This window comes from Bos mutus, chromosome 20, assembly GCF_027580195.1.
Source record: "Bos mutus isolate GX-2022 chromosome 20, NWIPB_WYAK_1.1, whole genome shotgun sequence".
NCBI lineage: Eukaryota > Metazoa > Chordata > Mammalia > Artiodactyla > Bovidae > Bos > Bos mutus.
The window spans coordinates 58491841-58517607 of NC_091636.1; the positions used below are offsets into that span (position 1 = coordinate 58491841).

The window sequence follows — 25767 nt, forward strand, 5'->3', positions numbered from 1 at the left end:
CCTGGTGGCTCAGACAGTAAAGAAACTGCCTGCAATGCAGGAGACTCAGATTTAATCCCTGGGTGGGGCAGATCCCCTGGAGAAGGGAATGGCAACCCACTCCAGGATTCTTGACTGGAGAATCCCATGGACAGAGGGGTCTGGAGGGCTACAGTCCATGGGGTCACAAGAGCCAGACATGACTGAGCAACTAACTAACACTTTCACATAGTTGGATTCATACCCTAGACAGCCTTTTCATACTGCCTTCTTTCAATTCATATTATGCATTTAATGTTTTTCCAATTCATGGCTTGACAGCTCATTTCTTTTTATTGCTGAATAATAGCCTACTGTCTGGGTGTGCCACAATTTATCTATTCAGTCACTTATTGAAGGATGTCTTGGTTGCTTCCAAGTTTTAGCAATTATGAATACAGCTGCTATAAACATAGGTGTGCATATTTTTGTGTGGACATGTTTTCAAAGCCTCTGAGTAAATATTAAGGAATAGGATTGCAGGGTTGTGTAGTAACGTATGTTTAGTTTTGTAAGAAACTGCCATACTGAAGACGGGAAGTTAGGAATTGTTGGCACAGAGGCAGTGTGGTATGTTAAAAAATGACCCTCCATTAGGCATCTATGTCCTAATCCCTGGGTTATGAATGTTACCTTACATGGCAAAGATACGATTCAGCGAAGGACCTTGAGCTAGGGTGTTTCTTCTGGATTACGTGAGTCTGAAATGCCATCACAAATGTCCTTACAAAAGAGAGGCAGAGGGACTTCCCTGGTGGTCCAGTGGTTAAGACTTCACCTTCCAGCACAGGGGGTGTGGTTTCAATCCCTGGTTGAGGAGCTAAAATCCCACATGCCTCCTGGCCAAAAAAAAAAAAACCCATAAAATAGAAACAATACTGTAAAATTCAATAAAGACTTTAAAAAAGAGAGAGGCAGAAAGATTTTTATACACACAGATGAGAAGGCAGTCTGAGGATGGAGCAGAAAGAATTGAAGATGCTAGCCTTGAAGACTGGAGTGATGCAGCCACAAGCCAAGGAATGCTGGAAACCAACAGGTATCCGAGGAAGGAACAAGTGCTTCTGTGGAGCGTCTGGAGGGAGCGCGGCCTGTTCATACCTTAACGTCAGCCCAGGGACACTGACATTGGACTATCTGCCTCCAGAACTGTAAGAAGATGACCTTCTGTGTTAAGCTACCAAGTTTGCGATGAGTTACCAAGTTAAAGGTCACAGGCAACCAACTCAGTGTTATACAGAAGAATGAAATCAACTGAGGTCAAAAGTTCAAATGAAATCAACTGTGTCATCAGAGAAAGTGGCTTCCAGCTGATACCTGATAAGTCCCACGGAGGGGAAATGGCATCAGTGAAAAAAAAAATATGGTAAAGGGGAACAGAGGTGAGTGAATTTAACATCCACACAGCTGGAATGCCTGATTTCATTTATCTTTCAGATTTCACCCACTTGACCATGAAATTCAAAGAGAAAATAAAGGAACACTGACTTCTTCCCATCTTTGGGGAATGTTATAACTCCTGGCTTGGTAGACTTTAGCACCGGGAGGTAATTTTCATGTTTGCAAAAGAAAGTGCTGCTTTGCATCTTTTCTCTTTTGGTGTGAGCATTTTAAAATAAATATGGAAACCAGGTCATTTCCATGTCTTAACAACTCAGCAGCATAGGCATTTCTCAAATTATCAGTAGGTGTGTCTCAAGAATCTGGTTTTATGTTGCTTGTTCTCAGCTAGTCTTTTCTGTGTAAGCATGAAAAAATGCTTAAAACTTATTTAAAACCCATAAGCATGTTCACATGAGGTCAATGTAGACATAAAGAAATTGATCGAACCCAGGTCTCCTGCATTGCAGGCATATTCTTTACCCTCTGAGCCAACAGGGAAGCCAAGCCCAAAGAAACTGATGGATAGGGTAAAACTAAGTGAGGTTTTTTAACCTTCAAACTTGGAGCAGAGATGGGCGTCTTCCATAAGCAGTAATTATAAAGGAGGCAATCGGTTATTGAGTCTCCACTTGGCCTTTCACAAGAGGCTTTGCTTTGCGAGCCCTTTAACGTCCATATCCTGTGGAAGAAGGAAACAGGAAAACCCTCTGGTAGACTCAGCAGTCCTGGAAAGAGGACTTTGTGCCAGGACTTCAATAGGATGACAGCCATGTAGTCAAAAACAAACCCCTATAAAAGCTTTGACTTATAAATGAGAGATGGCCAGTGGATGAGGTGTCTGAGGATGCAAATGTCCTGCACCCTTAAATTACACCAGAATTGTGCCCTCCTCTCCCGACCTGCTGTTGCCAGAGCAACCAGACGCCTGGACCCAACCCGAAGCCTGTTTGGAGACCCTGCTTTTTCCTCGACCTCAGAACTCCGTTGGACAATTTATCGCATGCTCCCTGACAGAAGTTACTTGAGTCAGTGCTCTTCCCTTCTCTCCCTCCAGATGCTTCTAGAGATCAGAGCTGGCCACACACTCCCTGCAGGACCTCCAGTCCCATCCAGGCCATGAGCCCTCAGGAGCCCGGCCATCAAGTACCATGTCTCGTCAGTTATCCATTCCTGGATACCATTCCTCGATATCTTGTCTGGTTATCGTGGAATCAGGGTAGAATAGCAGTGTCAGATGTTAAAGGCTTCAGCAAGAAATGAGCCGAGAAAAGGCACAGACAAGAAACTGCAAGGAACTTACGTTCTGACTATTACTCGTTGTATAGTTCTTCCCTTTTATAATTAATAAAATTGGTTGCTTTTGAAACTAAGATTATGCAGTTATTTTTGTACCTCTCAGAAGACTCAGGGGAGTTGAGTCACTGGAAAAGACCCTGATGCTGGGAAAGATTGAGGGCAGGAGGAAAAGAGGGCAACAGGGGATGAGATGGTGGGATGGCATCATCGACTCAATGGACATGAGTTTGAGCAAGCTCCGGGAGATGGTGGACAGGGAAGCCTGATGTATTGTAGTTCATGCGGCCACAAAGAGTCTGACACGACTGAGGGACTGAACAACAACAGGAGACCAAAGTCATATGATCTTAAAATTAACAAAGAAAAAGAGAAGCACTGATTCTGGTCTTCTGGGAAGCTAGGTGGATACACTTTTCCTATCCCCTTCCTCTCCAAGTAAGTATAAGGAAAACCCTGGATATTTTATGTAAAGCCAACTTCAGAAGACACTGTAAGGTGAAGGGAAGGAATCTGCAGTGGGGGAGCTCAAGGCAGAGGAGCCCCAAGGTGGCAAGTTCTCTGGGTTTCTTTTTTGCCTCAGACAGCCCAGTCTTAGAGCTGAAGAAGTCTGCAATTGGGAAATGCCAAATGGATGAAGTCAACCAAAGTCCAAACCTAACCCTGCTCTCTCTAGAAAAGGACCTGGAAAGGTGCAGTCTTGCAAGACAGAAACTTCTGGTTGATAACTTTTCTTAGCCCAGGCAGACACTTACAGAGAACACTGTGGTCTCACCCTCATGCGTGTGTGCGCAGTAAGTCGCTTCCATAGTGTCCGACTTTCTGTGATCCCGTGGACTGTAGCCCACCAGGCTCCTCTGTCCATGGGGATTCTCCAGGCAAGAATACTGGAGTGCATTGCCATGCCCTCCTCCAGGGATCGAACCATGTCTCTTATATCTCTTGCATTGGCAGGTGGATTCTTTACCATTTGAGCCACCAAGTCTCACTTCCAGCTCAGCAGCAAAGACTGAGTGGGGAACAGAGAGCCCCACCCTTGTCAGCTTGTCATGGGAAACCCCCTTCCCCCCGCTGACCAAGGTGGTGTTCAGTTCAGTTCAGTTCAGTCGCTCAGTCGTGTCCAACTTCTTGCGACCCCATGAATCGCAGCATGCCAGGCCTCCCTGTCCATCATCACTCCCGGAGTTTACACAAACTCATGTCCATTGAGTCAGTGATGCCATCCAACCATCTCATCCTCTGTCGTCCCCTTCTCCTCCTGCCCCCAGTCCTCCCCAGCATCAGAGTCCTTTCCAATGAGTCAGCTCTTTGCGTGAGGTGGCCAAAGTACTGGAGTTTCACCTTCAGCATCAGTCCTTCCAAAGAACACCCAGGATTGATCTCCTTTAGAATGGACTGGTTGGATCTCTTTGCAGTCCAAGGGACTCTTAAGAGTCTTCTCCAACACCACAGTTCAAAAGCATCAATTCTTCAGTGCTCAGCTTTCTTCACAGTTCAACTCTCACATCCATACATGACCACAGGAAAAAAGGTGGTGTTAAGGAAGGCCAAAGAGGAAGCTAGGACCTTCATTCTTGAAGGGCAGTAACAAGACCCCCTACACCTGTTATCAGCGGGGATTCTGTGTGGAGACCACACATCTGCTCCCCCTCCCACCAAAGCATCACAAGCTCTCCCCTCTCCACCCAGGGATGGTGTCAGAGGAGGCTTAGTGTAGGGTCAGGTCTTGATTCTTCCCCGTAGTATCCAGGGAGGCTCGTGGAACCCAGAACCCTGATCACTATTAATGAGCTGGCACCAGCCCCCTTTCCCTGCTGGAATGCTATCAGAGGAGGCCAGCTAAATCAGAAGGGTTCAGTGAGAGTCAGAGCCTCACAACATAATATCTTAAAATGCCTCCACTTCAAATGCAGCTCATTCATGAAGCCAACCAGAAAAATTTCAACTTGCATGAAAAATGATAAGGCATAGACACTATTCATGAGATGGCAGGGGTGTCAGAATTATCTGCCAGCAGGCTTGAAGCAGCCATGATAAAAATCCTTCAAGGAACAATTACGAATGTGCTTGAAATAAATGAAAAGATCAAAAGTCTCAGCAAATAAATAGAATATATAAAGAAAAACCACATGAAATTTTAGAAGATAGAAATACAACAGCCAAAAAAAAAAAAAAAAAATCAGTGTACGGGTTCAACAGCAGATTGGAGTGGAGAGAGGAGGGACTCAGTGTACTGGCCAATAGAAAAATAGAAATTACCCAGATTGAACAACAAAGAGGAGATAGCTTGGGGCGGGGGTAAGAATACCACCTCAAAGACCTGTGGGACCAGGTCTTCCGTGGTGGTCCAGTGGTTAAGAGTCTGCCTTCCAATGCAGGGGACGTGGGTTCGAACCCTGGTCAGGGAACTGGGATCCCACTGCTGTGGGGCAGCTGAGCCCCCTGCAACTACAGAACCCACCAGCCCTGGAGCCTATGTGCCACAACTAGAGAGGAGCCTGTGCACCACAACGAAAGATCCTGCAACCAAGACCCGAAGCAATGGAAAAAAAAAAAAAGCACCCGTGGGACCCCCCAAAAATGTTTATGTACTCACATCACTCAAGTCTTTGAAGAAGACAGAAGGCATGGCTCTAAAAGTACTTGAAAAAAAATGAAAATGTGACTAAAGATATGAACTTACAGATTCAAGAATCTGAATGAAGTCTTAGATAGAATAAACACAAATCCACACTAAGACACATCATTGTCAAAACTTCTGAAAACTAAGAACGAAAACAAATCTTGAAAGTGAGGGGGGAACATCTTATTTACTAGAGAAAAATTTGAATGTGAATTTGAATGATGGTAGATTTCTCATCAGAAATGTGAAGGCCTGAAGGAAGGGTTGCATTTCTTAAGTGCTGCGAGGAAAGAACGGTCAGCCCAAAATTCCATATCCAGGGAAAATACCAGCAAAGAAAGGGTTCAGTTCAGTCGCTCAATGAAAGGGTAAATGCAGGCATTAGCAGATGAAGGAAAACTAAGAGAACATGTCGCCGACAGAGCTACAGTAAAAGAAGGGCTAAAGTTAGCTCTCTAAAGGATAATGGAAGAAACCCTGGATATCAGGAAAAAAGAAAGAGCCATGGAAGGAGTCAAAACATGAGTTAAGTAGAATACATTTTAGTCTTTTTAATTATGTTTGATTGTTGAAGCAAAGTTGTGTGATGTGGCTTTAAATGTCTATAGAGGAAATATTTAAAACAATTACAAACTGGAGAAGGTAATGAGACACAAAGAGAGGAAAGGTTCCTATATTTCACAGAAAGTGGTAAAATGAGAACACAGGTAGGTGTGTTGAGTGTGATGAGTCACGCATACATAATAACAGTACTACAGAAATGGCTAACGTACTACAGAGAGATATATTCAAAAATCAGCAGAGATAAATCAACATGGAATTCTAAAAGTGCTCAGGCAACCCACAGGAAGGCAGGCAAAAGAAAACACAAATGGAAACCAGAGAAAAATAAGTCAAAAAATAAAAATGTGGGCATAAGCCTTCCTTTTACCACTAATTACATTAAATACAAGTACTCTAAGTACACTAAAAAAAGAAATGGGCAGTAGATTAAAAACTACGATCCAGTTATATGTCATCTGTAAGAAATCTACTCATGTACAATGATATAGGTATGTTAGCAGTTAAAGGATGGAAAAAGTTATACCATGCAAACTTTTAACTTAAAAAAAAAAAAGGCTTCGTTTGGATCAGTGGTAAAGAATCCGCCCTCCAACGCAGGAGACACTGGTTTGATCCCTGGTCCAGGAAGATCCCTCCTGCTGAGGAGCAACTTAAGCCTGTGTGCCACAACTGTCGAGCCTGTGCTCTAGAGACCAGGAGTCCCAACAACTGAGTCCACGAGCTGTAGCTACTGAAGACCTCACACCCTTGAGCCTGTGTGCTGCAAGAGAAGCCACTTCAATGAGAAGCCCATACACCTCAACCAAAGTAGCCCTCACTCACTGCAACTAGAGAAAGCCCACACCAAGCAGTGAAGACCCAGCACAGCCGAAAGTAAATAAATAAATGAAATAAAAAAAGCAGGAGTGAACTACATTAATATCAGATGAAGCAGATTATCAAAGAAAATTACTAGAGAGACTAGGATATGTTACCTAGTGATACAAGGGTTAACCTTGTAGGTTAAATCACACACACTCACACACAGAACAACCTATCAATCCCACAAACTCTTTGTCTCTACAGCTATGTCTCAAAAATGTACAGTTGAATGGACTTTTCCTTCCAATGGTCTAAACCTGTCAAAGATTTTTTGGATGTGACTTGCTATGATTTTTGGCATAATTTATTGCATGAAAATACTGGCAAATTTTTTTTTTCTAGGGCTAATGAAAATGCTGGGATTTAAAAATTATATATAATTAGTAACAGGCAGAATTGTTGTTCAGTTGCTCAGTCGTGTCCGATTTTTTGTGACCCCATGGACTGCAGCACACCAGGTTTCCCTGTCCTTCACCACCTCCTGGAGCTTGCTCAAACTCATGTCCGTCGAGTCAGTGATGTCATCCAACCATCTCATCCTCTGTCACCCTGTTCTCCTCCTGCCTTCAATCTTTCCCAGCATCAGGGTATTTTCCAATGAGTTGGCTGTTCGCATCAGGCAGAATAACACCTTGCTATTTGAGAAATCTAGGTAGTGATCATGACGGGCCACACCGCCCTGGTGCGATGTTTGCTAACTCACAGGCATGACTACTTCCTCCAGCAGGTGTCTGACTGGAAAACAGCAGAGTCCAGCCTCCCTCCTGTTGCTGTGGCAGCCCATGGTAGCCACAGGACTCCCTCCAAGGCCTGACACTGAGCTGTGTGTCAGAACTGACCCTGCGTTTCCGTCCTCTGGAGCCCACAGAACATTACTGGCCCCGGGAAACCAGGAGGAAGCACACACACCTCTGGGAGAGCCTGTTCCCCGTGCCCGGACGTGGGTTAGCACAAGTGTCATCTTCTCACACATTGTCTTAACTCCAGGATTTTAGGAAACAGATGCAAAGTAAAATCTTTTTAGTATGCCAAGGAAAAAGTCAGCATAGCAGGGGGAACGATTCAAAAAGGCAGCAGAAAGGAATCAAAGCAAGAGAGATGATAGAGATTGATGTCAGGGGCAGGCAGAAGCCACCACTGGGGAGTCTTTGCAGACACGGATTCTTGGGCTTGCTCTTAATTCAGGTGCTTGAACCTAAGTGTTTCAAGTCCTTGTGCATGTGCTAAGTCACTACAGTCATGTCCGACTTTTTGTGACCCCGTGGACTTTGTAGATTCTCCAGCCAAGAATGCTGGAGTGGGTTGCCGTACCCTCCTCCAGGGGATCTTCCTGACCCAGGGATCGAACCCGTGTCCCTTAAGTCTCCTGCATCTGCAGGCGGTTTCTCTACCACTGGTGCCACCTGGGAAGCCCTTCAAGTTCTTAAATCCATCTGAATGTTAGTTTTGCTTTCTGTGGCCAGCATGCAACAGCTTTTTCCTTTGCTCGGATTCTGTGCTCATTAAGAACAAGGGGTGTCTTAGTTACTCTAACCAGGACAGGCACAGCTTCTCCGTAAACAGTCAGCTGATGTTTTGGGTTACAGGCAGGTAGGTCTCTTCTGAGTCTGGGCTGTGAACCACTCTGCAGGAGCCTCACCAGACACCCTTTTCTGGATGTGGCCTACAGTGGGTTCCTAATCCAGAGTATTCTTCTCCCCACGCCCACTCCTGACTCAGCAGAGGCCTTCCCTTCAGGGTTTCCCTCATCCATCTCTTTTTGATTCAACAGTGACCAATTCAAAGAAAAGCTCTAACACAAACATCAGGCAAATATGTTTAATTTTTTAAAATAACTGATGGCAAAATAAAATATTTACATCACATCATACTGTGTAAACATGTAAGGTCTCTGTACAAAGAAATATACATGCAAAATAATGTAAAATTTTAACTGAAATAATAAAAAGAAACAATACACAAATAAAAGTTGTGAGGTTACGAATACACATCCAGTTTTGAATCCAATTTCTTTTAAAAAGTTTCTGTACAATTTTACAAGGAACAAACAAACGAAAATTCAACAAAAGAATAAATAAAAATACATTGGAAGCTGCAAAGCTTGAACTATGCCAGTTTATGGCTGAAGACCCAGGTGTCTGGCTGGCTTGGGAAGCGGGCTGGTCTTTTAAGTGTATTTCACACAACAAAGATAAAAAGACATCCAGAAAAATTCAAGCGTGCCCAGAAGCCCAGCGTCTTTTGTTGAGGGCCTCCCACTCTACAGTGCCACAGACACCAAATCCAGCCTCGAGGCGGCTGGTGCCTAACTGGCTTTTATTTCTTACCAAAAGCTCAAAATCCAGCCAATTTTTGTACAGAAAGTTGAATGTCAAAAAGTCTAAAAAGTAGGAAATGTCCAGACTGATTTTGGGAAAAAAAATAATACTTTGGCATTCTGAATAATAGAATAATAAAATTTAAAACATTACCCTATTATCCAGTTTTATATTCAGAGTATGAAATCACTTTTTACAGTCCTCAAAACTGACAAATTTCACCAAGAGTTGTCTCCTTGAACCGATGGCACAGGGCTACGAACCCCACCCCCCACCCCGCCCCCGACACACGCACAAAAACCATAAATCTCACTGTACGAATATGTGCTTTTTCTATATATTTATTACAGGTACAACAGAGGTCTTCATAAATAGTTGCATAAAATGTTAAAGCCACAACATTGCACATGATATGAAATAAAACCAAAAAAAAAAACCAAACAAAAAAACAAACCCCAATGAGCGCATTTACAGTATTTTCATCGGACTGTATACTGCTCAACAATCTGATTGACGGCTTAGGGGGTGGGACGCGGGGGTGGGGAGGGGGTAGCAGGGCAGGACCCAACCTGACCTCCTTGCGGATGGGCAGACCCCTTGGACCCCTCCTAAAGGAAGCCCCGGGCGGTGGGCGGGAAGGCAGGGGTGAAGGGAAAGGGCAGACCGAAGGCAGGACCAGTCTTATGTACAAGTAAGGCCTACATTTCATCAGAGCAAAACGATTCATTCTATTTTTATGCAAAAGTTTGAGGTTGAATGCACATTTCAGAAGCCCAGTCTGGCGTCCTGGCGAGAGGCACACAGACGGAGCAGCTGGAAAAAGCTCAGAGCCAGGGGGACCCCCGAGTTGGACGAGGCCGCCGCTGGGGGTAGGGTGGGGGCTCTTCCCCAGAGGTGTCCAGTATCTTGTTTTGTTCGTTAACACCAGTGGTTGAACATAGGCATTTGTTTCCTTGAATAAATCCTGGAAAATGTTTTCAATTTGCAAAATGCTATTCGTGTTCGTTTAAAAAAGTTTCTTTTTATTTTTAAAATTTTTTTTTTTTTTTTGCAGAAACCTGAATAAAAGACTGTGACTCAGCAACGCTGTCTCCGCTCTCGCAGAGTGTTCCAGAAGGCCTCCACCCCTCCCCCCACACCCCGCAGGGCTTGTGGCCCGAGTCCCAGGCAGCTGCAGAGCACGGCTCGCTCGGGAACGCACGCGGTGTCACACGACGGGACAATCGGGCAGCGGACTGCTTACGTCGTCGTCGGTTTGTTGTTTTCTCTTCCAAAAAAAAATAAACAAAGTCAGACTTAACGGCTGATTGGCAGGTGAAAGAGAATGAGAAAGGACTTCAAGACAGGTCAAACTCGAGGCAGAAGCCTGCTCTGTAAGAAGTTTTTCATGCTACGGATAGGTCGAACGTCGTTCTGGTGTTTGCGCCGCTCAATGAAGGAGGTCAGTCTGGACGTGTCGAGGACGCCCGCGCCTTTGCCGTGGCCGTGGCCCGCCTGCAGCCACCGCTCCTGGAGGGCCGACGCAGCCGAGGGGCGCTTGGCGGGGTCCTCGTGCAGTAGGAAGCACACGAAGTCCTTGGCCCTCTGGCTCACTCCTTGGAAGTAGTCCTCTGGGAAGCTGAAGTCCAGGCGGCAAATGTTGAGGCAGGTCTCTTCCACGCTGTCGTCCAGGAAGGGGGACACGCCGCTGAGAAGCACGTAGGCCAGCACGCCCACGCTCCACGTGTCTGAGGTCAGGGAGACCGGGTTCCCCAGGATGATCTCGGGGGCCGCGAACTCGGGGTTCCCCAGCAATGGGTGGATGTGGTAGGTCGTGTTGAGTTGGACGGCATCTCCGAAGTCAGCCAGCTTGATGGTCGGCTTGGCTGAGCTCTGATCCACGAGGATGTTCTCAGGCTGGGAGACAGGATAAAACAGCCGTCAGGGGACTCCCGCCACCCCACTCTTGGGCTGGAGCTCTCCAGGAATCTACACGGTCGACTGTTCACGTGGGAAACGGACTCGTTCCGGTCTGGAACTTCCGAGGGCTGCCCCCGTACAAAGCCTGGGATTCACTCTCCTTCCTGGCATCGACGGCGACACTGTGCCTCCTTGCCTCCGTCACCCCGCCCTGGTCCCGCCCCAGGAACTCTATGAACTACCTGCAGATCTCACGTTTGTCTACTATGTTCCGGTTTGTTTACGTTACTGAAAAGCCAACTCTAGAGCAGAGATTAGACATCCGCGTTCCCATCTCCCACCCCCTGCATCTCTCCCAGTCCCCGGGAGCTCCTGGCCCGGGTTCAGAGGAGGGCCCAGGAGCGGGCATCGTGTCCCACATGGATGCGCTGAGGTCGCCCGGCATTCCCGTCCCTGGGACCCCGCTCACCTTTAGGTCCAGATGCGCTATCCTGCAGTTGTGAAGGTATCGCACGGCTTCCAGAACCTCCCCCAGGTACGCCCGGATCTTCCCCTCCGTGAGGTTCCCCCACCGCACCACGCAGTCCAGGAGCCGTCCCTGGTCAGCCCTGCAGAGGGAAGGGTGTGCGGCCACGTTACAGGGTCAGTTGGTCACTTTAGAGCGACCACGACGCACGTGTCACCTCCACACCCCGCTGTCAATGTCCAAGCAACGCTTGGGGACCACACCTCTACCCGGAGGCAGCGCAGGATCAACAGGGTGATGCCTTCTTAACCTCATCATGGAGGCGAGTGGGGAGCAAAGCACCCGGAACCCACAGAGGGAGCTGGTAGCAGAGATGGGCGCACCCAGGCCCCCTGCCCACCCCACCCCAGCAGATGGGCACACCCAGGCCCCCCTGCCCACCCTACCCCAGCAGACGGGCACACCCAGGCCCCCCTGCCCACCCTACCCCAGCAGACGGGCGCACCCAGGCCCCTCTGCCCACCCCACCCCAGCAGATAGGCGCACCCAGGCCCCTCTGCCCACCCCACCCCAGCAGATAGGCGCACCCAGGCCCCTCTGCCCCCCCCACCCCAGCAGGCTGGACTCAGACCTGCTCCCTGGATCTGAGCACATGACCTGGGCGACTGCCTGGCACACAGTAAGTACTCTGCTGGGGAGGGAATAACGTGAGACCACCTCCCCAGCCTCAGTCTTATCAACTGTAAAATGGGGGACGTGACGGCTAAATGAGAGAATATAAATAAAGTGGGCTTCACGTTGGACTCAGAGTTGGCCTGCTGTGAAATTAGTCTTTTAACTTTAAAGAACCCTTATACAGAGTTGCCCTGTGCCAGGGACTAAATGCTTTCTACCACTCGCTTAGTCCTCACGAGAGCTCTCTGGGAAGAGTGTTTTATTGTCCCTCTTTCATACAGATGAGGAAACTGAGGCACAGGGAAGGCATTAACTTCCCCAAAGTCACACAGCTCATAAAGGAAACTGGAACTGCAAGGAGGTGGTCTGGTTCCAGCCTCTCTGAACACCGGGCTGAGCTGTTGTCTCTTTGTAACACAGAAATTTACAGGAAGATCAGCCAACTAACATGATTGGCTGATCATGATTACATGTCCAGTAATGACATGTAATCAAGGGAACTTCGGTAGTAAGTAGCTTGTTATGAAAATAAATCCTATTAATAGTATGATGAGGCCCAACCATTTAGTATTCCCGTGGAAAGAAATGACAGCTGAATGCAGTGCAAATTTAAACCGGAATCAGGGTTTGCAGGAGATTCTGACAAGGAGCCTAGGCCTCTTTGTCTTCCCTGGGAGTAGCTGAGCAGAGGCTGTTAGGCCTCAAGCTTCTACAGCCAGAAGGCACGTTCCCAGGTCCTGAGCGCCCACAGGGGCCAGGTCTCCACCAGGACACCACCTGAGCCCTGCAACAGCCCTTCAGGCAGCTGAGACTCGCCAGGAGCCGAGGCCACGGGCCCAGGTCCACTGACGCGCCCTCTGCCCAGGACATGGTGCCAGGGGAGGCTAGGGAGGGCCGGCCTGCTCCCTCCGCCATCTGAGAGGTTTGTGGGGCCAGCGAGGGGGCTGAACAGGCCCACGGTGACATTCTAGTGGGACCCTGGGGCGGGGAGACTCCTGGGGGGTTGGGGTGGGGGGCCGAGGCCGGACCTGGGCCCGGGGCAGCGCGTCTGTGAGGAAACACGACCAATGGAAAATCAGGAGCAGGGCCCCGCGGGAGCCCTGCCAGTGAGGAGCAGGGCCCCGCCGGCCAGCTCTGAGACACTCGCTTCCCACAGCGCCTCGGGAATAGGAGGCGGTGCAAGAGGTTTGCTTGGGCCAATGGAAGTGAAGTCATAAACCCAAGCGAGTGTATGAAGTGAACTCCCTCTAAAAAGCAGTAACGGGAATCTAAGTAAAGCTCAGCGACGAGGTGTTTCAGAGAGACCAGAACATTCTAGGGGCTGGGCTCCCATCTTGGCTTTACGGACACTTTGGGCCAGTGATTCTGTGTCTCTGTGTCCTGTGTTGTCGTGGGATGTCAAGCAATGACAGCAAGACGTCTGCGGACTTTGCTGAATAACCCGGGGGCAGAGCTGCTCTTGGCGGAGGACGCCAGCTCCCCGGTCTTAAGTTCCACACTCCTTATCTTTAAGTTCCACACTCCTTATCTTTAAACGACTCACGTGTTTACCGAGAAAGCACACACGGCCGGTATGTGTCATAGGGACCCAACCGCCCCAGACAGCGCTCTTCAGCGAGGCACACCTCACCCTCCCATCTAAGCACCCCCTGCAGGGCCGGGCAAGCTCTGCAAGGGACTGGACAGGCCCCAGGCCTGAGCTGGGAGCCCGAAGCGGCAGAGAGGAGCAGGTCTGAGTCAGCCCGCTCCAGGTGCCCCCCAGCCTGGCTCGCCCAGCCTGGCAGACACACGGGATCAGGGCAGCCTAAGGTCATGAGCAGGGGTGTGGTCTGCAGAGGTCTGGCCTCGAGGGAAGCCGGTGGCATCACGAGGCTGGCTGAGACCCCCGGGTGTGTGCCTCCTTATCAGCAGCTCATACAAAGACTATACTTCCCTCTAGTATCGGTGGAAAGCTCTACAACTGTGGACTCTGATAGGAGACATGTTTTCAGAAGTTCTGTGAATTCTAAAATCCCAGTTCCTATCCTTCTGAGAGAATAAACAGCAAGACCGCTTGGTGTTGGAGCTGGGGGCTAGGAGGAGGGAAGGTGGGGGGGGTCAGGGGGAGGGGGAGCTGGGGGCCAGGGGGAGGGGGGCTGTGGTCCAGAAGAAGGGGGGTGCTGGGGTCCAGGAGGAGGGGCCTGGGGTCCAGGGAAGGGGGGCTGGGGTCCAGGAGGAGGTGGGTCAGGAGAGGGGGCTGGGGTCTAGGGGAGGGGCCTGGGGTCCAGGGAGAGAGGGGGTCTGGGGAGGGGGAACTGGGGTCCAGGAGGAGGAGGGGTCCAGGGGAGGGGAGCTGGGGGCCAGGAGGAGGGGGGCTGGGGGCCAGGAGGAGGGGGGCTGGGGGCCAGGAGGAGGGGGGCTGGGGTCAGAAGGGTGGGGCTGGGGTCCAGCAGGAGGGGGGCTGGGGGCCAGGAGGAGGGGGGCTGGGGGCCAGGAGGAGGGGGGCTGGGGTCAGAAGGGTGGGGCTGGGGGCCAGGAGGAGGGGGGCTGGGGGCCAGGGGGAGGCGGGGCAGAGCGTGTACGCACATCTCCAGGACCAGCACGTAGCTGGTGGGGGTCTCGAAGGTGTCCAGGAGGCCCACCAGCAGCGGGTGCTGGAGGTTCTGCAGGATCCCAAGTTCGTGGGTGACCTGGTCACGCTTCATCAGCTTCTTGTTCACAAACTTAGTGGCCACGGCTCGTTTGGTGCCTTTCTGATCACATTTCTTCACGACAGAGAATCTGCCCCTGGAAAGCAGGTGGGAAGATCACTCTCAGAGTGCACAAGTGGGTCACGGAGGAAAGACCCCGTTAACCCAGGTGGACTGGACGCGCATGGCCTCCCCAGCCCTGCTCTCCCCTCCAGCAGAGGGGCTGCAGCCGTAGGATGGCCTGAAGGGAGCTGCCCGCGTCTGTGACTCTGTGTCCCCCCATCCTGGGGACAGACGCCTCCTGAGAACGTGGCCATGTGTCTTCTCCACCCTCTGACCTCTGTCAGCAGGGACCTCATGACGGCCCAGGCAGCTTCCACCTCTGCTCTCACGGAGACCTTTCCTTACCGTGTGAAGAAGCGTGGGAAGGCCTAGTCAGCGGCTCCTGTCCCCCACGCCCCCGACTCTGGCCAGCAGTACCTCCTGCCATCACCAGGTCTGTCCTACAACTGCGTGTGGGGCAGCTAACCCACTCGTCTCTAGTCTATGGTCTCTGGGGCTGCACCCAATGAGCCACCCTGGAGAAGCCTCAGCTGCACCCTGGCGGGATCCAGGTAACAAGACCCTGGGCCCTCAAGTCTGAGCCTGCTGTCCTGGTGGGATGAGATTCAGGGCGGGGAATGTGAGGGACAGATGTAACTGTGGCCGGGGGCAGACTGGGGAGGGGCTCAGCCCGATGTGCCGGTCAGTCATCTGTCATGCCCATCAGTCCTCTGTCGCCACACGGGGTGGTGGGCACGCTACCAGGGGCTTCTCCTCCCACAGACCGTGCTGTGCCATGCTTAGTCACTTCAGTCGTGTCCGACCCACGGACTGTAGCCCACCAGGCTCTTCTGTCCATGGGATTCTCCAGGCAAGAATACTGGAGCAGGTTGCCATTTCCTTCTCCATGGGATCTTCCCGACCCAGGGATCGAACCTACATCTCTTACGTCTCCTGCATTGGCAGGCGGGTTCTGTACCACCAGCGTCATCCAGGAAGCCCCTCCCAGGGACAGGTAGAGTCTATTCTCCTCCTTGAATCTGAGCTGGCAGGTGGCTGGCTCCGTCCACAGACTATGGAGAGAGCGCTGCTGTTGGGCTTTGAGAGGCTGTAGCTCCTGCTTCTGGCTCCTGGGATGCTCTGCCATCACATCAGGAAGCCTGGGGTGGACGTCTATGTGCAGAGAGGCCACAGACACATGGGTGGCCGGGTGACTGAGCCCAGGAGGGACCAAGGGAGTAACTGCCTTGTCAGGGGCACGTGGCATGAAGTGGTATGTTGCTGCTCTGAACAGCAGGGGTGAGCCTCATGTGGCGACAGGACTGATGGGCATGACGGACGACTGACCAACACATCAGGCTGACCCACACAGGCTGGCGCACAGATCCCTGCAGCTGGCCACTCCAGGGATACACCCAGGAAAGGCCCCTGGGGTGTACCCTCGGCTGCTGGGAGGCTTCCTGGGAAGCTTTTAAAAACGGACAAGCTGGGCAGTCATGCTTCCGACCCCCTCCTGCCACATGACGTCCTGCCAGCCTAAGCCCTGGCTGCCATCTGCAGAGAAACACCCCTCTGGGTCGATGCCCCCTCTTGGTTCGTGCTATAAATCTCCAGGCATCGCCGAGACCTGAAGGGCAGCTTCAGCCTCCCTCAATGAGATTCCACGAACTATGTCCCATCAGAAAGGGTCTGAGCGACTCTCACCAGGACTCCCCAGAGGACGGGGCGTAGCCAGTGCCTCCCTGGACGCAGAGCTGGAGCGACTCCATCACGTCACTGGACGGCTCATGGTACGACACCTTAACTCTTGCTGGGTGCCTGCACTGGACCTGTCCTCTTACTTTCTCAGTGTTTAATATTGAAAGGCAGTTAACGGTTACATTCCAGATGCAAAACGCCTAACTTCCAACTGCTGGCAGAACATGCCAACTCTCTCTGTGCTCCTACGGAGCTCTGTCTCTCGTGCCGCTGGCTTGGGAGGGCCCTGGGTGTGCTGCCGTACCTGCCGAGCTCGGCCACCTCACTGTAGAAGCAGTCAAAGTTGTCCTTCCAGGTCACCACGATGCCATCACTCCCTGGACCTGCAAGAGAGGAGCATCTCCCTGAGCCTGGTGAGCGGGACGCCTCTTGGGTGGAGACTGGAGCCCTGCGTTCAACGCGGCGGCCGGAGGGGCTGGTAAGGGTCTGAACTGAGGCTGGAGGGTATGGAGACGGGTCAGAAGGATAAGGTCCACGCTGCGTGTGTGCTGGGACTTGGTTTGAGACAAAGACGGCTTTAAGTGACGGAAATAAACACACGCTTGCTTTTCCATTATCTTTCCATTCGCGTTTCTGTAAGCCTGTTGCAATAAATAGTCTTCTGTTTCTCCAAACTCCCTTGTGCTAGTGACTTATTAAAAAACAATCACCTGTATAATCTCTATGACACCTTTTAAAAATCAGAACACTGCTTGTTCTTAAGGTTTTTCCCTTCCTTTCTTTCTTATGCTATGACCTGAAAACACAAACCCTTCCTTTCTCTGACTTTAGGTTAAATGTATGCGGTTAAGATACAGGGGATAAAAGTTCTAAGACCATTTTACATACTATCTACACACAGAGCACTCCTGGGCTCAATTCACCTTGGAGGTTTTCTATTTATTCTTAGTTTTAAAAAAATTTATTTAATTCTTTAATTTTCACTCCTGGAAGCAGCTGCCTATAGCTGGTGTGGCTGGAGGACCCAAGAGAAACCTCAGCTGCCCTGCATTGCACGGAGGCCTCCTGTGAAACGGCAGCTGGGAATTAGGCGGTATGTGGTTGCTCACTAAGCATCTACATACATGAAGTGCGACAAAAATTCTAAAAGACCTAAGATACGGGTTCTGCCTCCAGCAATTCAGAGTTGAGCAGAGGAGTGAGATCAGGCCTTTCTGGGAGTGCATTAGTCCCATCAGGGTCGCCTTGTGCTCAGGGCTGGGAGGACACACCCTCTGGCAGGGCTGTAGGGTCTAGGATGCACATAGAGCCTGCACAGGGCTCACCCACACTCCCCTCTTTCCTTTCTTTTCATTCTGCATGAGACCAACTCAGAATAGGTCCTCTTAGAGTCAAAGCATCAACTGAACACTCGGACAGGGGAGAAGTTGGAGACGAGAGTGTGTTTTGAGTTATAAGAGCACAGAACACCTTGCTCCCACCTGGAGGCTGGCGTCAGAGGCTCACGAGCTCAGTGGCCGTGGACAGAAGCCTTTGCTGAGGGCCGCCCCTGTCCGCGGTCACCCTCCCAGAGGCTGGCTGGCTCCTTGCAGCCCCAGGGTGACTTGTCATGCCTTTCAGGACACGTCGGCTGTGTGGGGGGCTGGGGTACAGCTCACCTAGAACCCTCAGGCTGGCTGAAGACGAGGCTGACCCCATGTCGTTCACCGCGATGCACGTGTAGACGCCGTCGTCCTCGGCGGCCACACCCACGATCTTCAGAGCGGCCTCTCCCAAGTCGCTGCAGCAGGGGAGGGCCCAGGGTGTTCACAAAGCTTGCCCCCACCCCCACGCCAGCCCCCCAGCCTCTCTCCTGTGGTGTCACAGGAATCAAGGAGCTTCAGTGCTGATGGGCAATTTCAAGTGGGATTCCAACCCTAGCTGCCCACCCAGGGACAACGCGTCCCCTCAAGGGAGGCATCCCAGGGCCGAGGTGAACCAGGGAATTGACCGTGGGGGTCCCGGTGGAACGAGGTCATGCTCACTGCCAGACACACGGACCCTGAGGGGGCCTCCCTCACCTGTAGGAGATGCTGTAGTGACCATCGTTGTTCAAGGTGTTGTGTTCAGGGCCCTTCCAGGTGATGGAGGCCTTGGGGCGGCCACAAACCCGACATCGAAGAACAACGGTCTCGCCTGCCTCACACGTGACCTCACTCAAGGGAATGACGAATTCTGGGGGAACTGCGTGAGAAAGGAGTCAGTGAGGCCAGACACCTGGCCCTGGCCTGGTGCCCACCAACCTCCCCCAACAAACCTCTGGGCCTGAGATGTTGCCCAGGCCCAGAGCTCCAGAGAAAACCTGGGTCCACAGGATAAACTCGAGTGTCCCCAAATGCTCCCCAGACCTATGCTCTGTAACACCAGAAGAAAAAGAACAGGACTCACCGTCATATATGTAGTTGGGATTGAGAAGCTGAAATGGAAAAATCACACGGTTATTAACCAGTTACATGAGCTATTTTGAGATATGTTGCTTTCATTCCAGAGTTGCAGTTATTTTTGAAAGATAAGAGGAAACACGATGTGGCTTGCCTGGGCATCAATCAAAATCGACCACACTCCCACTGCTTTTGAATGCACTGGGAAGCTTCGTGTCATCCAAATGTAGTTTTTTCTTCCTACTCACAAACACCAAAAACTCAGAGATGCTCCCTCTTGCCATCCTATGGGCTGAGTTCTGTGGGTCCCTGGACCCCCTCCTTCTGTAGAACAGGCACAGCTTGGAGCTGGGGCCTTGAATTCCCCTCAGGAGAAGCTGCCTTGCTCTCCAGGCAAAACCCACACAGGTTTAAGGTGATCTGATTACAGGAGTCATGTGGGCTGGAGCACCCGCCGAGGGAATTCACTGCAGCCAGTGACCACTGGTCTGGGCCACAGCCGCCCTGTGCTCTGTCTGCTTCTGAGGATCCAGAATCTGTCTCCCTGGAGGCTCACGTGGTAAAGAATCTGCCTGCAATGTGGGAGACCAGGTTCCATCTCTGGGCTGGGGAGATTTCCCTGGAGGAGGAAGCGGCAACCCATTCCAGTATTTCTGCCTGGAGAATCCCATGGACAGAGGAGCCTGGCGGGCTACAGTCCATGCGGTCGCAGAGTCAGACATGACTGAAGGACTCACACGTCACTGGGAACACAGCAGCGTTCTTCCTGTGCCAGGCATATGCCCACTGAGGTGCACACCCACGCACCTGGTTCCTCAGACACCTAAGCGTACCTGTGCCACTCTGTCCCCATGAGCCCCCTACAAAGCCCCTTGGGTCTGCTCACAGGGCAGAGGGAGGCGGGTCACTGCTGGGCAAGGCTGGGCACCAGGTCCATGCCTCCTCCCGGGCCAGGGCCAGCCCCTATCGCTCCTGAGGTGCACAGGCTCCTGGCGACGCCATGCTCACCTTCACAGATACCTTGTTGCTCAGTCCTTCCCGAGACTTCCGGTAACCGTTCTCTAACTTGCCTTCCCGTTTGCCGTCTTTATCTTTTTTCTCAGATTTTTTCCTTAAGCGGAGTGCTGTGTGCCAAGATGTTGACTTCCTAGGGGGAGAACGACGTGTTGTTAGTATTATGCCTTCCTGGTGTTCAGTAAATGACTCCTGGAACCATCAGGGAAGCTGAGAAGTGTCTTATACGGATACAGGACGACTGAGATTCCTTTAGCAGCAGTGATCTCTGCTAAGGAAAACTTTTCTGCGATGCTCACAGATTAAGACCGACAGCTTTGTAAATCAAGTTTTAAAGATTAAACTATAAAGATGTCTGTGATGGCTAATTTTATGCATCAACTTGAAGGGATCTAAATATTTGGTCAAACATTAATCCGGGTGTTTACGGATGAGATTAAAACTGTAATTGGTCGAGTGAAGTCATCTGCTCTCTGTAGTGTGGTTGGCCCTGCAGCCACTCAGCTGAAGGCTTGAGCTGGACGATAAAAGCCCAGCCTCCCCGAGTGAGAAGGAATTCTCCAGCATTCCGCCTGCACCACTGGTCTTCTGCTGGCCCCAGTGCATATCTTAACTCACCAGGATCCATAAGTCAGTTTCCTTATGTTCATGATAACCACTCCCCAACCACACACACCCCCTACGGTTTCTCTGGAAAACCTGAAAACACGGCCTGGGAATATTCTTGAGAAAACCAAGTATAAAATAGGATTCTTCAATGGCGTACTAGAATAAAATATTCCCATGCATCAAGGGAAAACAGGGCAAGGGACTCTCGTGGGAGATGGGGTCTTTGTAGGCTGAACTCAAGCCTGGATGTCTCGTGGGGTGCGGGCGCTGAGCCCAGAGGTTTGGGCACAGTGCTGGAATGCTGGCCAGTCTGGGAACAGGGTACATGGCTGCAGGGGTACAGCCATGTTTGGAGGGGAAGGTGACCGCCATCAATGCAAGTCTGGTCTTTGGAGGCTTACAAACTGCAGCTCTGTACAGCTCTCACTCCCAGAAACTGCCTGGCTGGCTTCTCCTGTCGTCAGAGAGACTCAGGGAAGGGCAGAGTTGGAGACCAGCACCTGAATTCAGGCTTCTTTACAGTAACGTTCAATGCGGCAAATTTGGTTCCAAGTTTCCTGCCTGAAGTAATCAGGTACATGTAAGGCTTGATGGTAACAGCATCCTGTGATCTTCAGTTGCAGCTACAGAATGAGGTTCTTCACTGATGCAGCCCCAGCACACCCGGTGTATGTTAGGGGGCCGTGGAAAGTCCTCACCCCCGACCCAAGACCTCTGGGAACTAAAATACCATCATGCAGCTTAAAATACCATCTAGCAGCTTAAAAAAGCTGTGTGTGTGAATGCAGATTAAAAGAAACATCAGAATGAGGAGACCAAACCGGTCTATCCTAAAGGAAATCGACCCTGAATATTCATTGGAAGGACTGATGCTGAAAGTGAAGCAATACTCTGGCCACCTGATGCGAAGAGCCAACTCATTGGAAGGCCCTGATGCTGGGAAAGATTAAGGGCAGGAGGAGAAGGGGACGACAGAGGATGAGATGGTTGCATGGCATCATCAACTCAATGGACCTGAGTTTGAGCAAGTTCCAGGAGATGGTGATTGGCAGGGAAGCCTGGTGTGTTGCAGTCCGTGGGGTCGCAAAGAGTCGGACACGACTGAGTGACCGAACACCACTGTCGCCACCACCACCAACAGAGTTAAGTCTGAGAGGTGCACGCCACCCCACAGTCACTGTGTGGTTCCACACGGCGCTTAGACCTGAACTTGCTCTGCAGAGCACAGCGCATCTTTCTCTCAATGGGCATCACCCTTCCAGGGCCCCGAGGCCTCTTCTGCGCTCAGCCCTCCCTTGCCCCCCTACTCACTTGAGAGTCCCGTCAGGGTTCTCCATGATGACTGCGCTGGTGTGCCCCAGGACGAAGCCCGGAATCCAGCCCTCGGCTGCGGGGCACTGGTCAGTGGCGGCTCGGAACACCAGAAACATGTTCTGTTGATTGCTGGCCAGAATTTGAACGACCTCTCCTTGATAGACGTTTATCTCATCCTCCTTCACTGCCGTGTAGTCGTGTGTCACCAACATGGTGGAGATGTTGCTACCGCTGCTGCTTTCACTCTGCAGGGGGAGAGACGAACAGAAAGGCAGAGCGGAACTGAAAGGGGGTCTGAGGACGCCAAAGCGCTCGTCCGCGTGCTGACAATCGAGTAACGGACAATCAAGATTTCTCTAGAAGCAATGTAAGGATAATCTAAAACGACAAGACCACAGTGATGGCGAAACACTTTACTTTTGGAAGCTTGATTATTTCAGGTCCATCTTCCTTACACCGTTAAAGGGACGGCTCGTCCTCCTGTTAATGCCACGCTGGGTTCTGTCTATGTCACTGTGACCATCACACTTGTTTTAAAAAGCATTAAATTAAGAAACTGCAAGGAGTAAGCTCTTCAGCTCACTGACAGAGCAGATCATGGCAAAGCCTCCAAAACTTGCAGATGAAGTGTTGAGAACGCGTTCCAAAATTGTGCCAAGCTGCTTGCATCCTTAGTCATTTTCCACCTCTTTCCTTCCTAAAAGAAGAATGTGGGATAACTGAAGAGTAAGCCAAGCACTGCTCTGCTCTCACGGAGAGTTACTCTGCCTCCTTTATGCTTCCCGTGGTGGGTGGTGCGCCTATGAGCTTGCATGATTCCCAGGTCCTGAAGACATGCTGCTGTCCTGGGCATGTTCAACATGGCAGAGCAGCAGTGGACATAGCTCCATAACTCAGGTTTCAGGGACATCCCTGGCGTGGGAAAGTCTATCTTCCCATATCTTGGTGTTCCATTGGGACCCAAACTCTTCGAGGCAGTGCTGTGTCTTAGTATCCATCATACTGACTGACATGCAGCAGGCACCCAATAAAGGTTCAGTAACTCAATGAGGTGAGACTGCAAAAGTTAAACAAGATCATTTCTCAAGGCCATCTGCTCAGGTGCACAAGCTGAAGTGGTGTTCGCTGCAGACTAGAAGAAACACAAAAGCTATTTGTCCCAAGCTGTCATTTACCAGGTGACTTTTGTTCCACGGGAGGAGGAAGAAGCCGAGACCTCCGGACCCTCGTCCAAGGCCTTCTATCAATAGCTGGGACGTGGAGACGGTGTCAGGAGCTGCACTAGTGTGTTCTCAGAGGCTCCCAAAAAGGATGCTGTCTGGATGGTCACAGCTTTCCATGACTCCGATGACGCTTCCCTCCGCTGGACTCTTGGACACCTGGGGCAGCTCCTGGGTCGGTGTAGACACGACGCTCAGCAACTTGCCACATGCCTGTCAGCTCTGGGCTACTGAGCTGCTGTGAAGACACACCGGAGCAGACAGCTGGCCACCGTCAAGGCGCCTGCGTGCTGGCAACTACAGGGCTCTGGGCCGCACACTGGGGTGGCCAGCTGCTCGGTGCCATCAGGGCTGAGGAGTCCGGCACGCGTTCCCAGCCCTCCGGGATGCCCACGCTGTCCACGGTGGGCCTTGGCCTCTGCACACTCCTTTATGCAATTTTATCCCTTTAGCATGACTTACATAGCAGCACCCCATAGTTTTGAGGCTACAAAGCCACATTTGCTAGAAAACATGAACAAAAACCAAATTCTGTGGCAGAGCCGTGTTTGGTCGTGCAGGTACCAGCCTCTGTCTCATCATTTGAGCATTCTACCACAATCATAATAGCTCTTAGTAGTTTCTGAAAACCTCCCATGCACCAGCCTAAGTATTAGGCATTTAAAAACCTATCTCAGCTAATGTTGTCAGACACGATCCTCACCCGCTGAAGAGTGGAGCTTAGAAATTTACAGGGGCCACCCAGTCATGGAGAGGAAGGCAGGGCTTGTCCTTTCATTGCTGCCTGGGGGTGGGGTGGGTGCAGGGAGGTCGTGCATCCATGTCTAGAGGCTGGCACAGTCACTGTCTGGGTTAACACAGCCCCTCCACTCTGGCTCGCCTCAGAACTTTCCAGAAGGTGCGCATTAAAGGAGGAAGAGGGACCTGGGCTGTGGGTTAGGCACAGCTGCTGGGCTGTGACCGCAGACAGGGTCACAGAAGCAGATGAGGAGGAAAGAGGCTGCTGCTGACCCACCAAGGGGCTGGGACGGCTGGAATGGGTGGGAGCAGGCCGGGTGACAGCTCTTCTTAACTGGGATACTTAATAACTCGAGGAGACTTTCGAATGCCCGTGCTAAGCCTCTAGTGGTCTTCCCACGCCTCCAGGGCATTTCTGTAAGGTGCTTGGATTCGTTTACAACACTGGCAATTTCCTTTTCCAGCTAACTGAGCACATTAGAAACAGCGAGAGGCAGAAATAAGAGACATCTTTTGCAACCTAAACCCTGCCAGCACGTGTGCTGGATTGAGATCGAGCATCCTGGGGGGAGCCGGGGGTTGGGGGGGACTAACCGTGGGCACTCGCAGACACACAGACCCAGCCCAGGCTCCTGCACTGGGGCGGGGGAGGCCGTTCCTTCTGAAACACAGCCCCCCTCAGGTGCTCAGGGGGAAAAGCGTTCAAGTCAGGATGGGCTCAAGGGCTGCTCCCTGGCTGACTTGGAGTTGTCTCAGCTACGAGGCCGTGCCTGCACCCTGAGCATTCACCTAGGTGCCGCATCACTGGGCCTCTGCATCTTTGCCTCCAGCTGACGTTGGGTTTAGATGCCCACCTGCATACCCAGCATTTCAGAACTAACAGGGGTGGGGGGCCATGCTACTCTGCAGGACACATTCAGGTACCACAACCAGGACAGTGGTGATGGCCACAGCAGAGGATGCCTGCCCTGATCACTTCTTTTTGAGAGTAAGGCTGAAAGGCTAATAAACGTACAAAGAACCATTTCTCAATTTCTTCCTCAATTACACAGAAAGATTGAGGTGAACAATATACACAATGAAAAACTGGAGGTGAGAATAAGGCCAAATCAACTCCAACAAGGCATTAATGAAAAGTCCAGAGGAAAGAGAGAAGCATGCAAAAGCCAAATAGCTTTTTTTTTTTTGGATAAAGAGAGACAACAGACCCTTTCAGGGGAAATGTATTTAAAAATTTATAAAAGGATCAAACATACACTCATGAGAACAGTTCTACTCCCTCACCGCATGCTTTTAGGGAGGTGTTACGGATCGGATTCATCAGCCCCTGTAGGAAACCGGACAGTGAGGAAGCCGCAGGACGAGAGGGGGAAGACCCACCACCGCAACCCTGGGGCTAAGAACGCAGTGACCGGCGAGGCCCCACAGCGCCCCCTGCTGGACAGAGCCTGGCGCCCCACTTCAGCCTGCCTGAGCCTCCGCACCCAGCCGCCGGCCAGAGCCCAGCATCCAGAGGCCCTTAAAGCAGTCTCTCTTCCAGTGAATCGTGTGCATCTGTTTTTGTTTTTGTTTTCAGGTGGTGGTGGGGAAGGGCAAACTTTTCCACTGGAGAGATTCCTTCCCCTCATTGTGCCAGCTGAGTTTGCTTTGAGCTGCTGTTGGACATTTCTTGAGTCCCAGCAAATGAGTCAAAAACGCTGCAAAGATTAATTTAAGGCATAAAAGGGCACAACCAAGCGATGAGTAGAAAGCTTAAAGAGTGTATACAGGTTTCAGTTTACACAGGAGGTAGACGGCAGGACACGGACCCCTCTTTAAAAAAACAAAAAAGTGCGAGGAAAGCAGGGGCGGCGAGAGAGAGAGGAAGTTCCAAGATACTCGGCTGGTCGGAAGATGTGAAAAGCTCAGAGATGCTGCATTCATTCGGAAGGTTAATGGTCTGC

At 51.1% G+C, this 25767-nt stretch overlaps 1 protein-coding gene across 4 annotated transcripts in view; it reads right to left on the bottom strand.

The window, feature by feature from the left end:
- Positions 1 to 8546: 8546 nt before the first annotated feature.
- Positions 8547 to 25767, bottom strand: part of TRIO (trio Rho guanine nucleotide exchange factor) — a 363874-nt gene continuing 346653 nt past the window's right edge. For 2 of the 4 annotated variants that reach the window (XM_070357707.1, XM_070357708.1), the window contains exons 49-57: positions 21864 to 22111; positions 19938 to 20076; positions 18937 to 18964; positions 18570 to 18732; positions 18168 to 18289; positions 16814 to 16892; positions 14666 to 14866; positions 11429 to 11567; positions 8547 to 10956 (exon numbers count right to left, since the gene is read on the bottom strand). In XM_070357707.1, coding sequence (XP_070213808.1) covers positions 10408 to 10956; positions 11429 to 11567; positions 14666 to 14866; positions 16814 to 16892; positions 18168 to 18289; positions 18570 to 18732; positions 18937 to 18964; positions 19938 to 20076; positions 21864 to 22111 — 1668 coding nt within the window. In that variant the 3' untranslated portion in view covers positions 8547 to 10407. Of the gene's footprint in view, positions 10957 to 11428; positions 11568 to 12049; positions 14129 to 14665; positions 14867 to 16813; positions 16893 to 18167; positions 18290 to 18569; positions 18733 to 18936; positions 18965 to 19937; positions 20077 to 21863; positions 22112 to 23045; positions 25522 to 25767 lie in introns of those variants that run through there. The other 2 variants (XM_070357709.1, XM_070357711.1) reach the window with 2 other exon arrangements.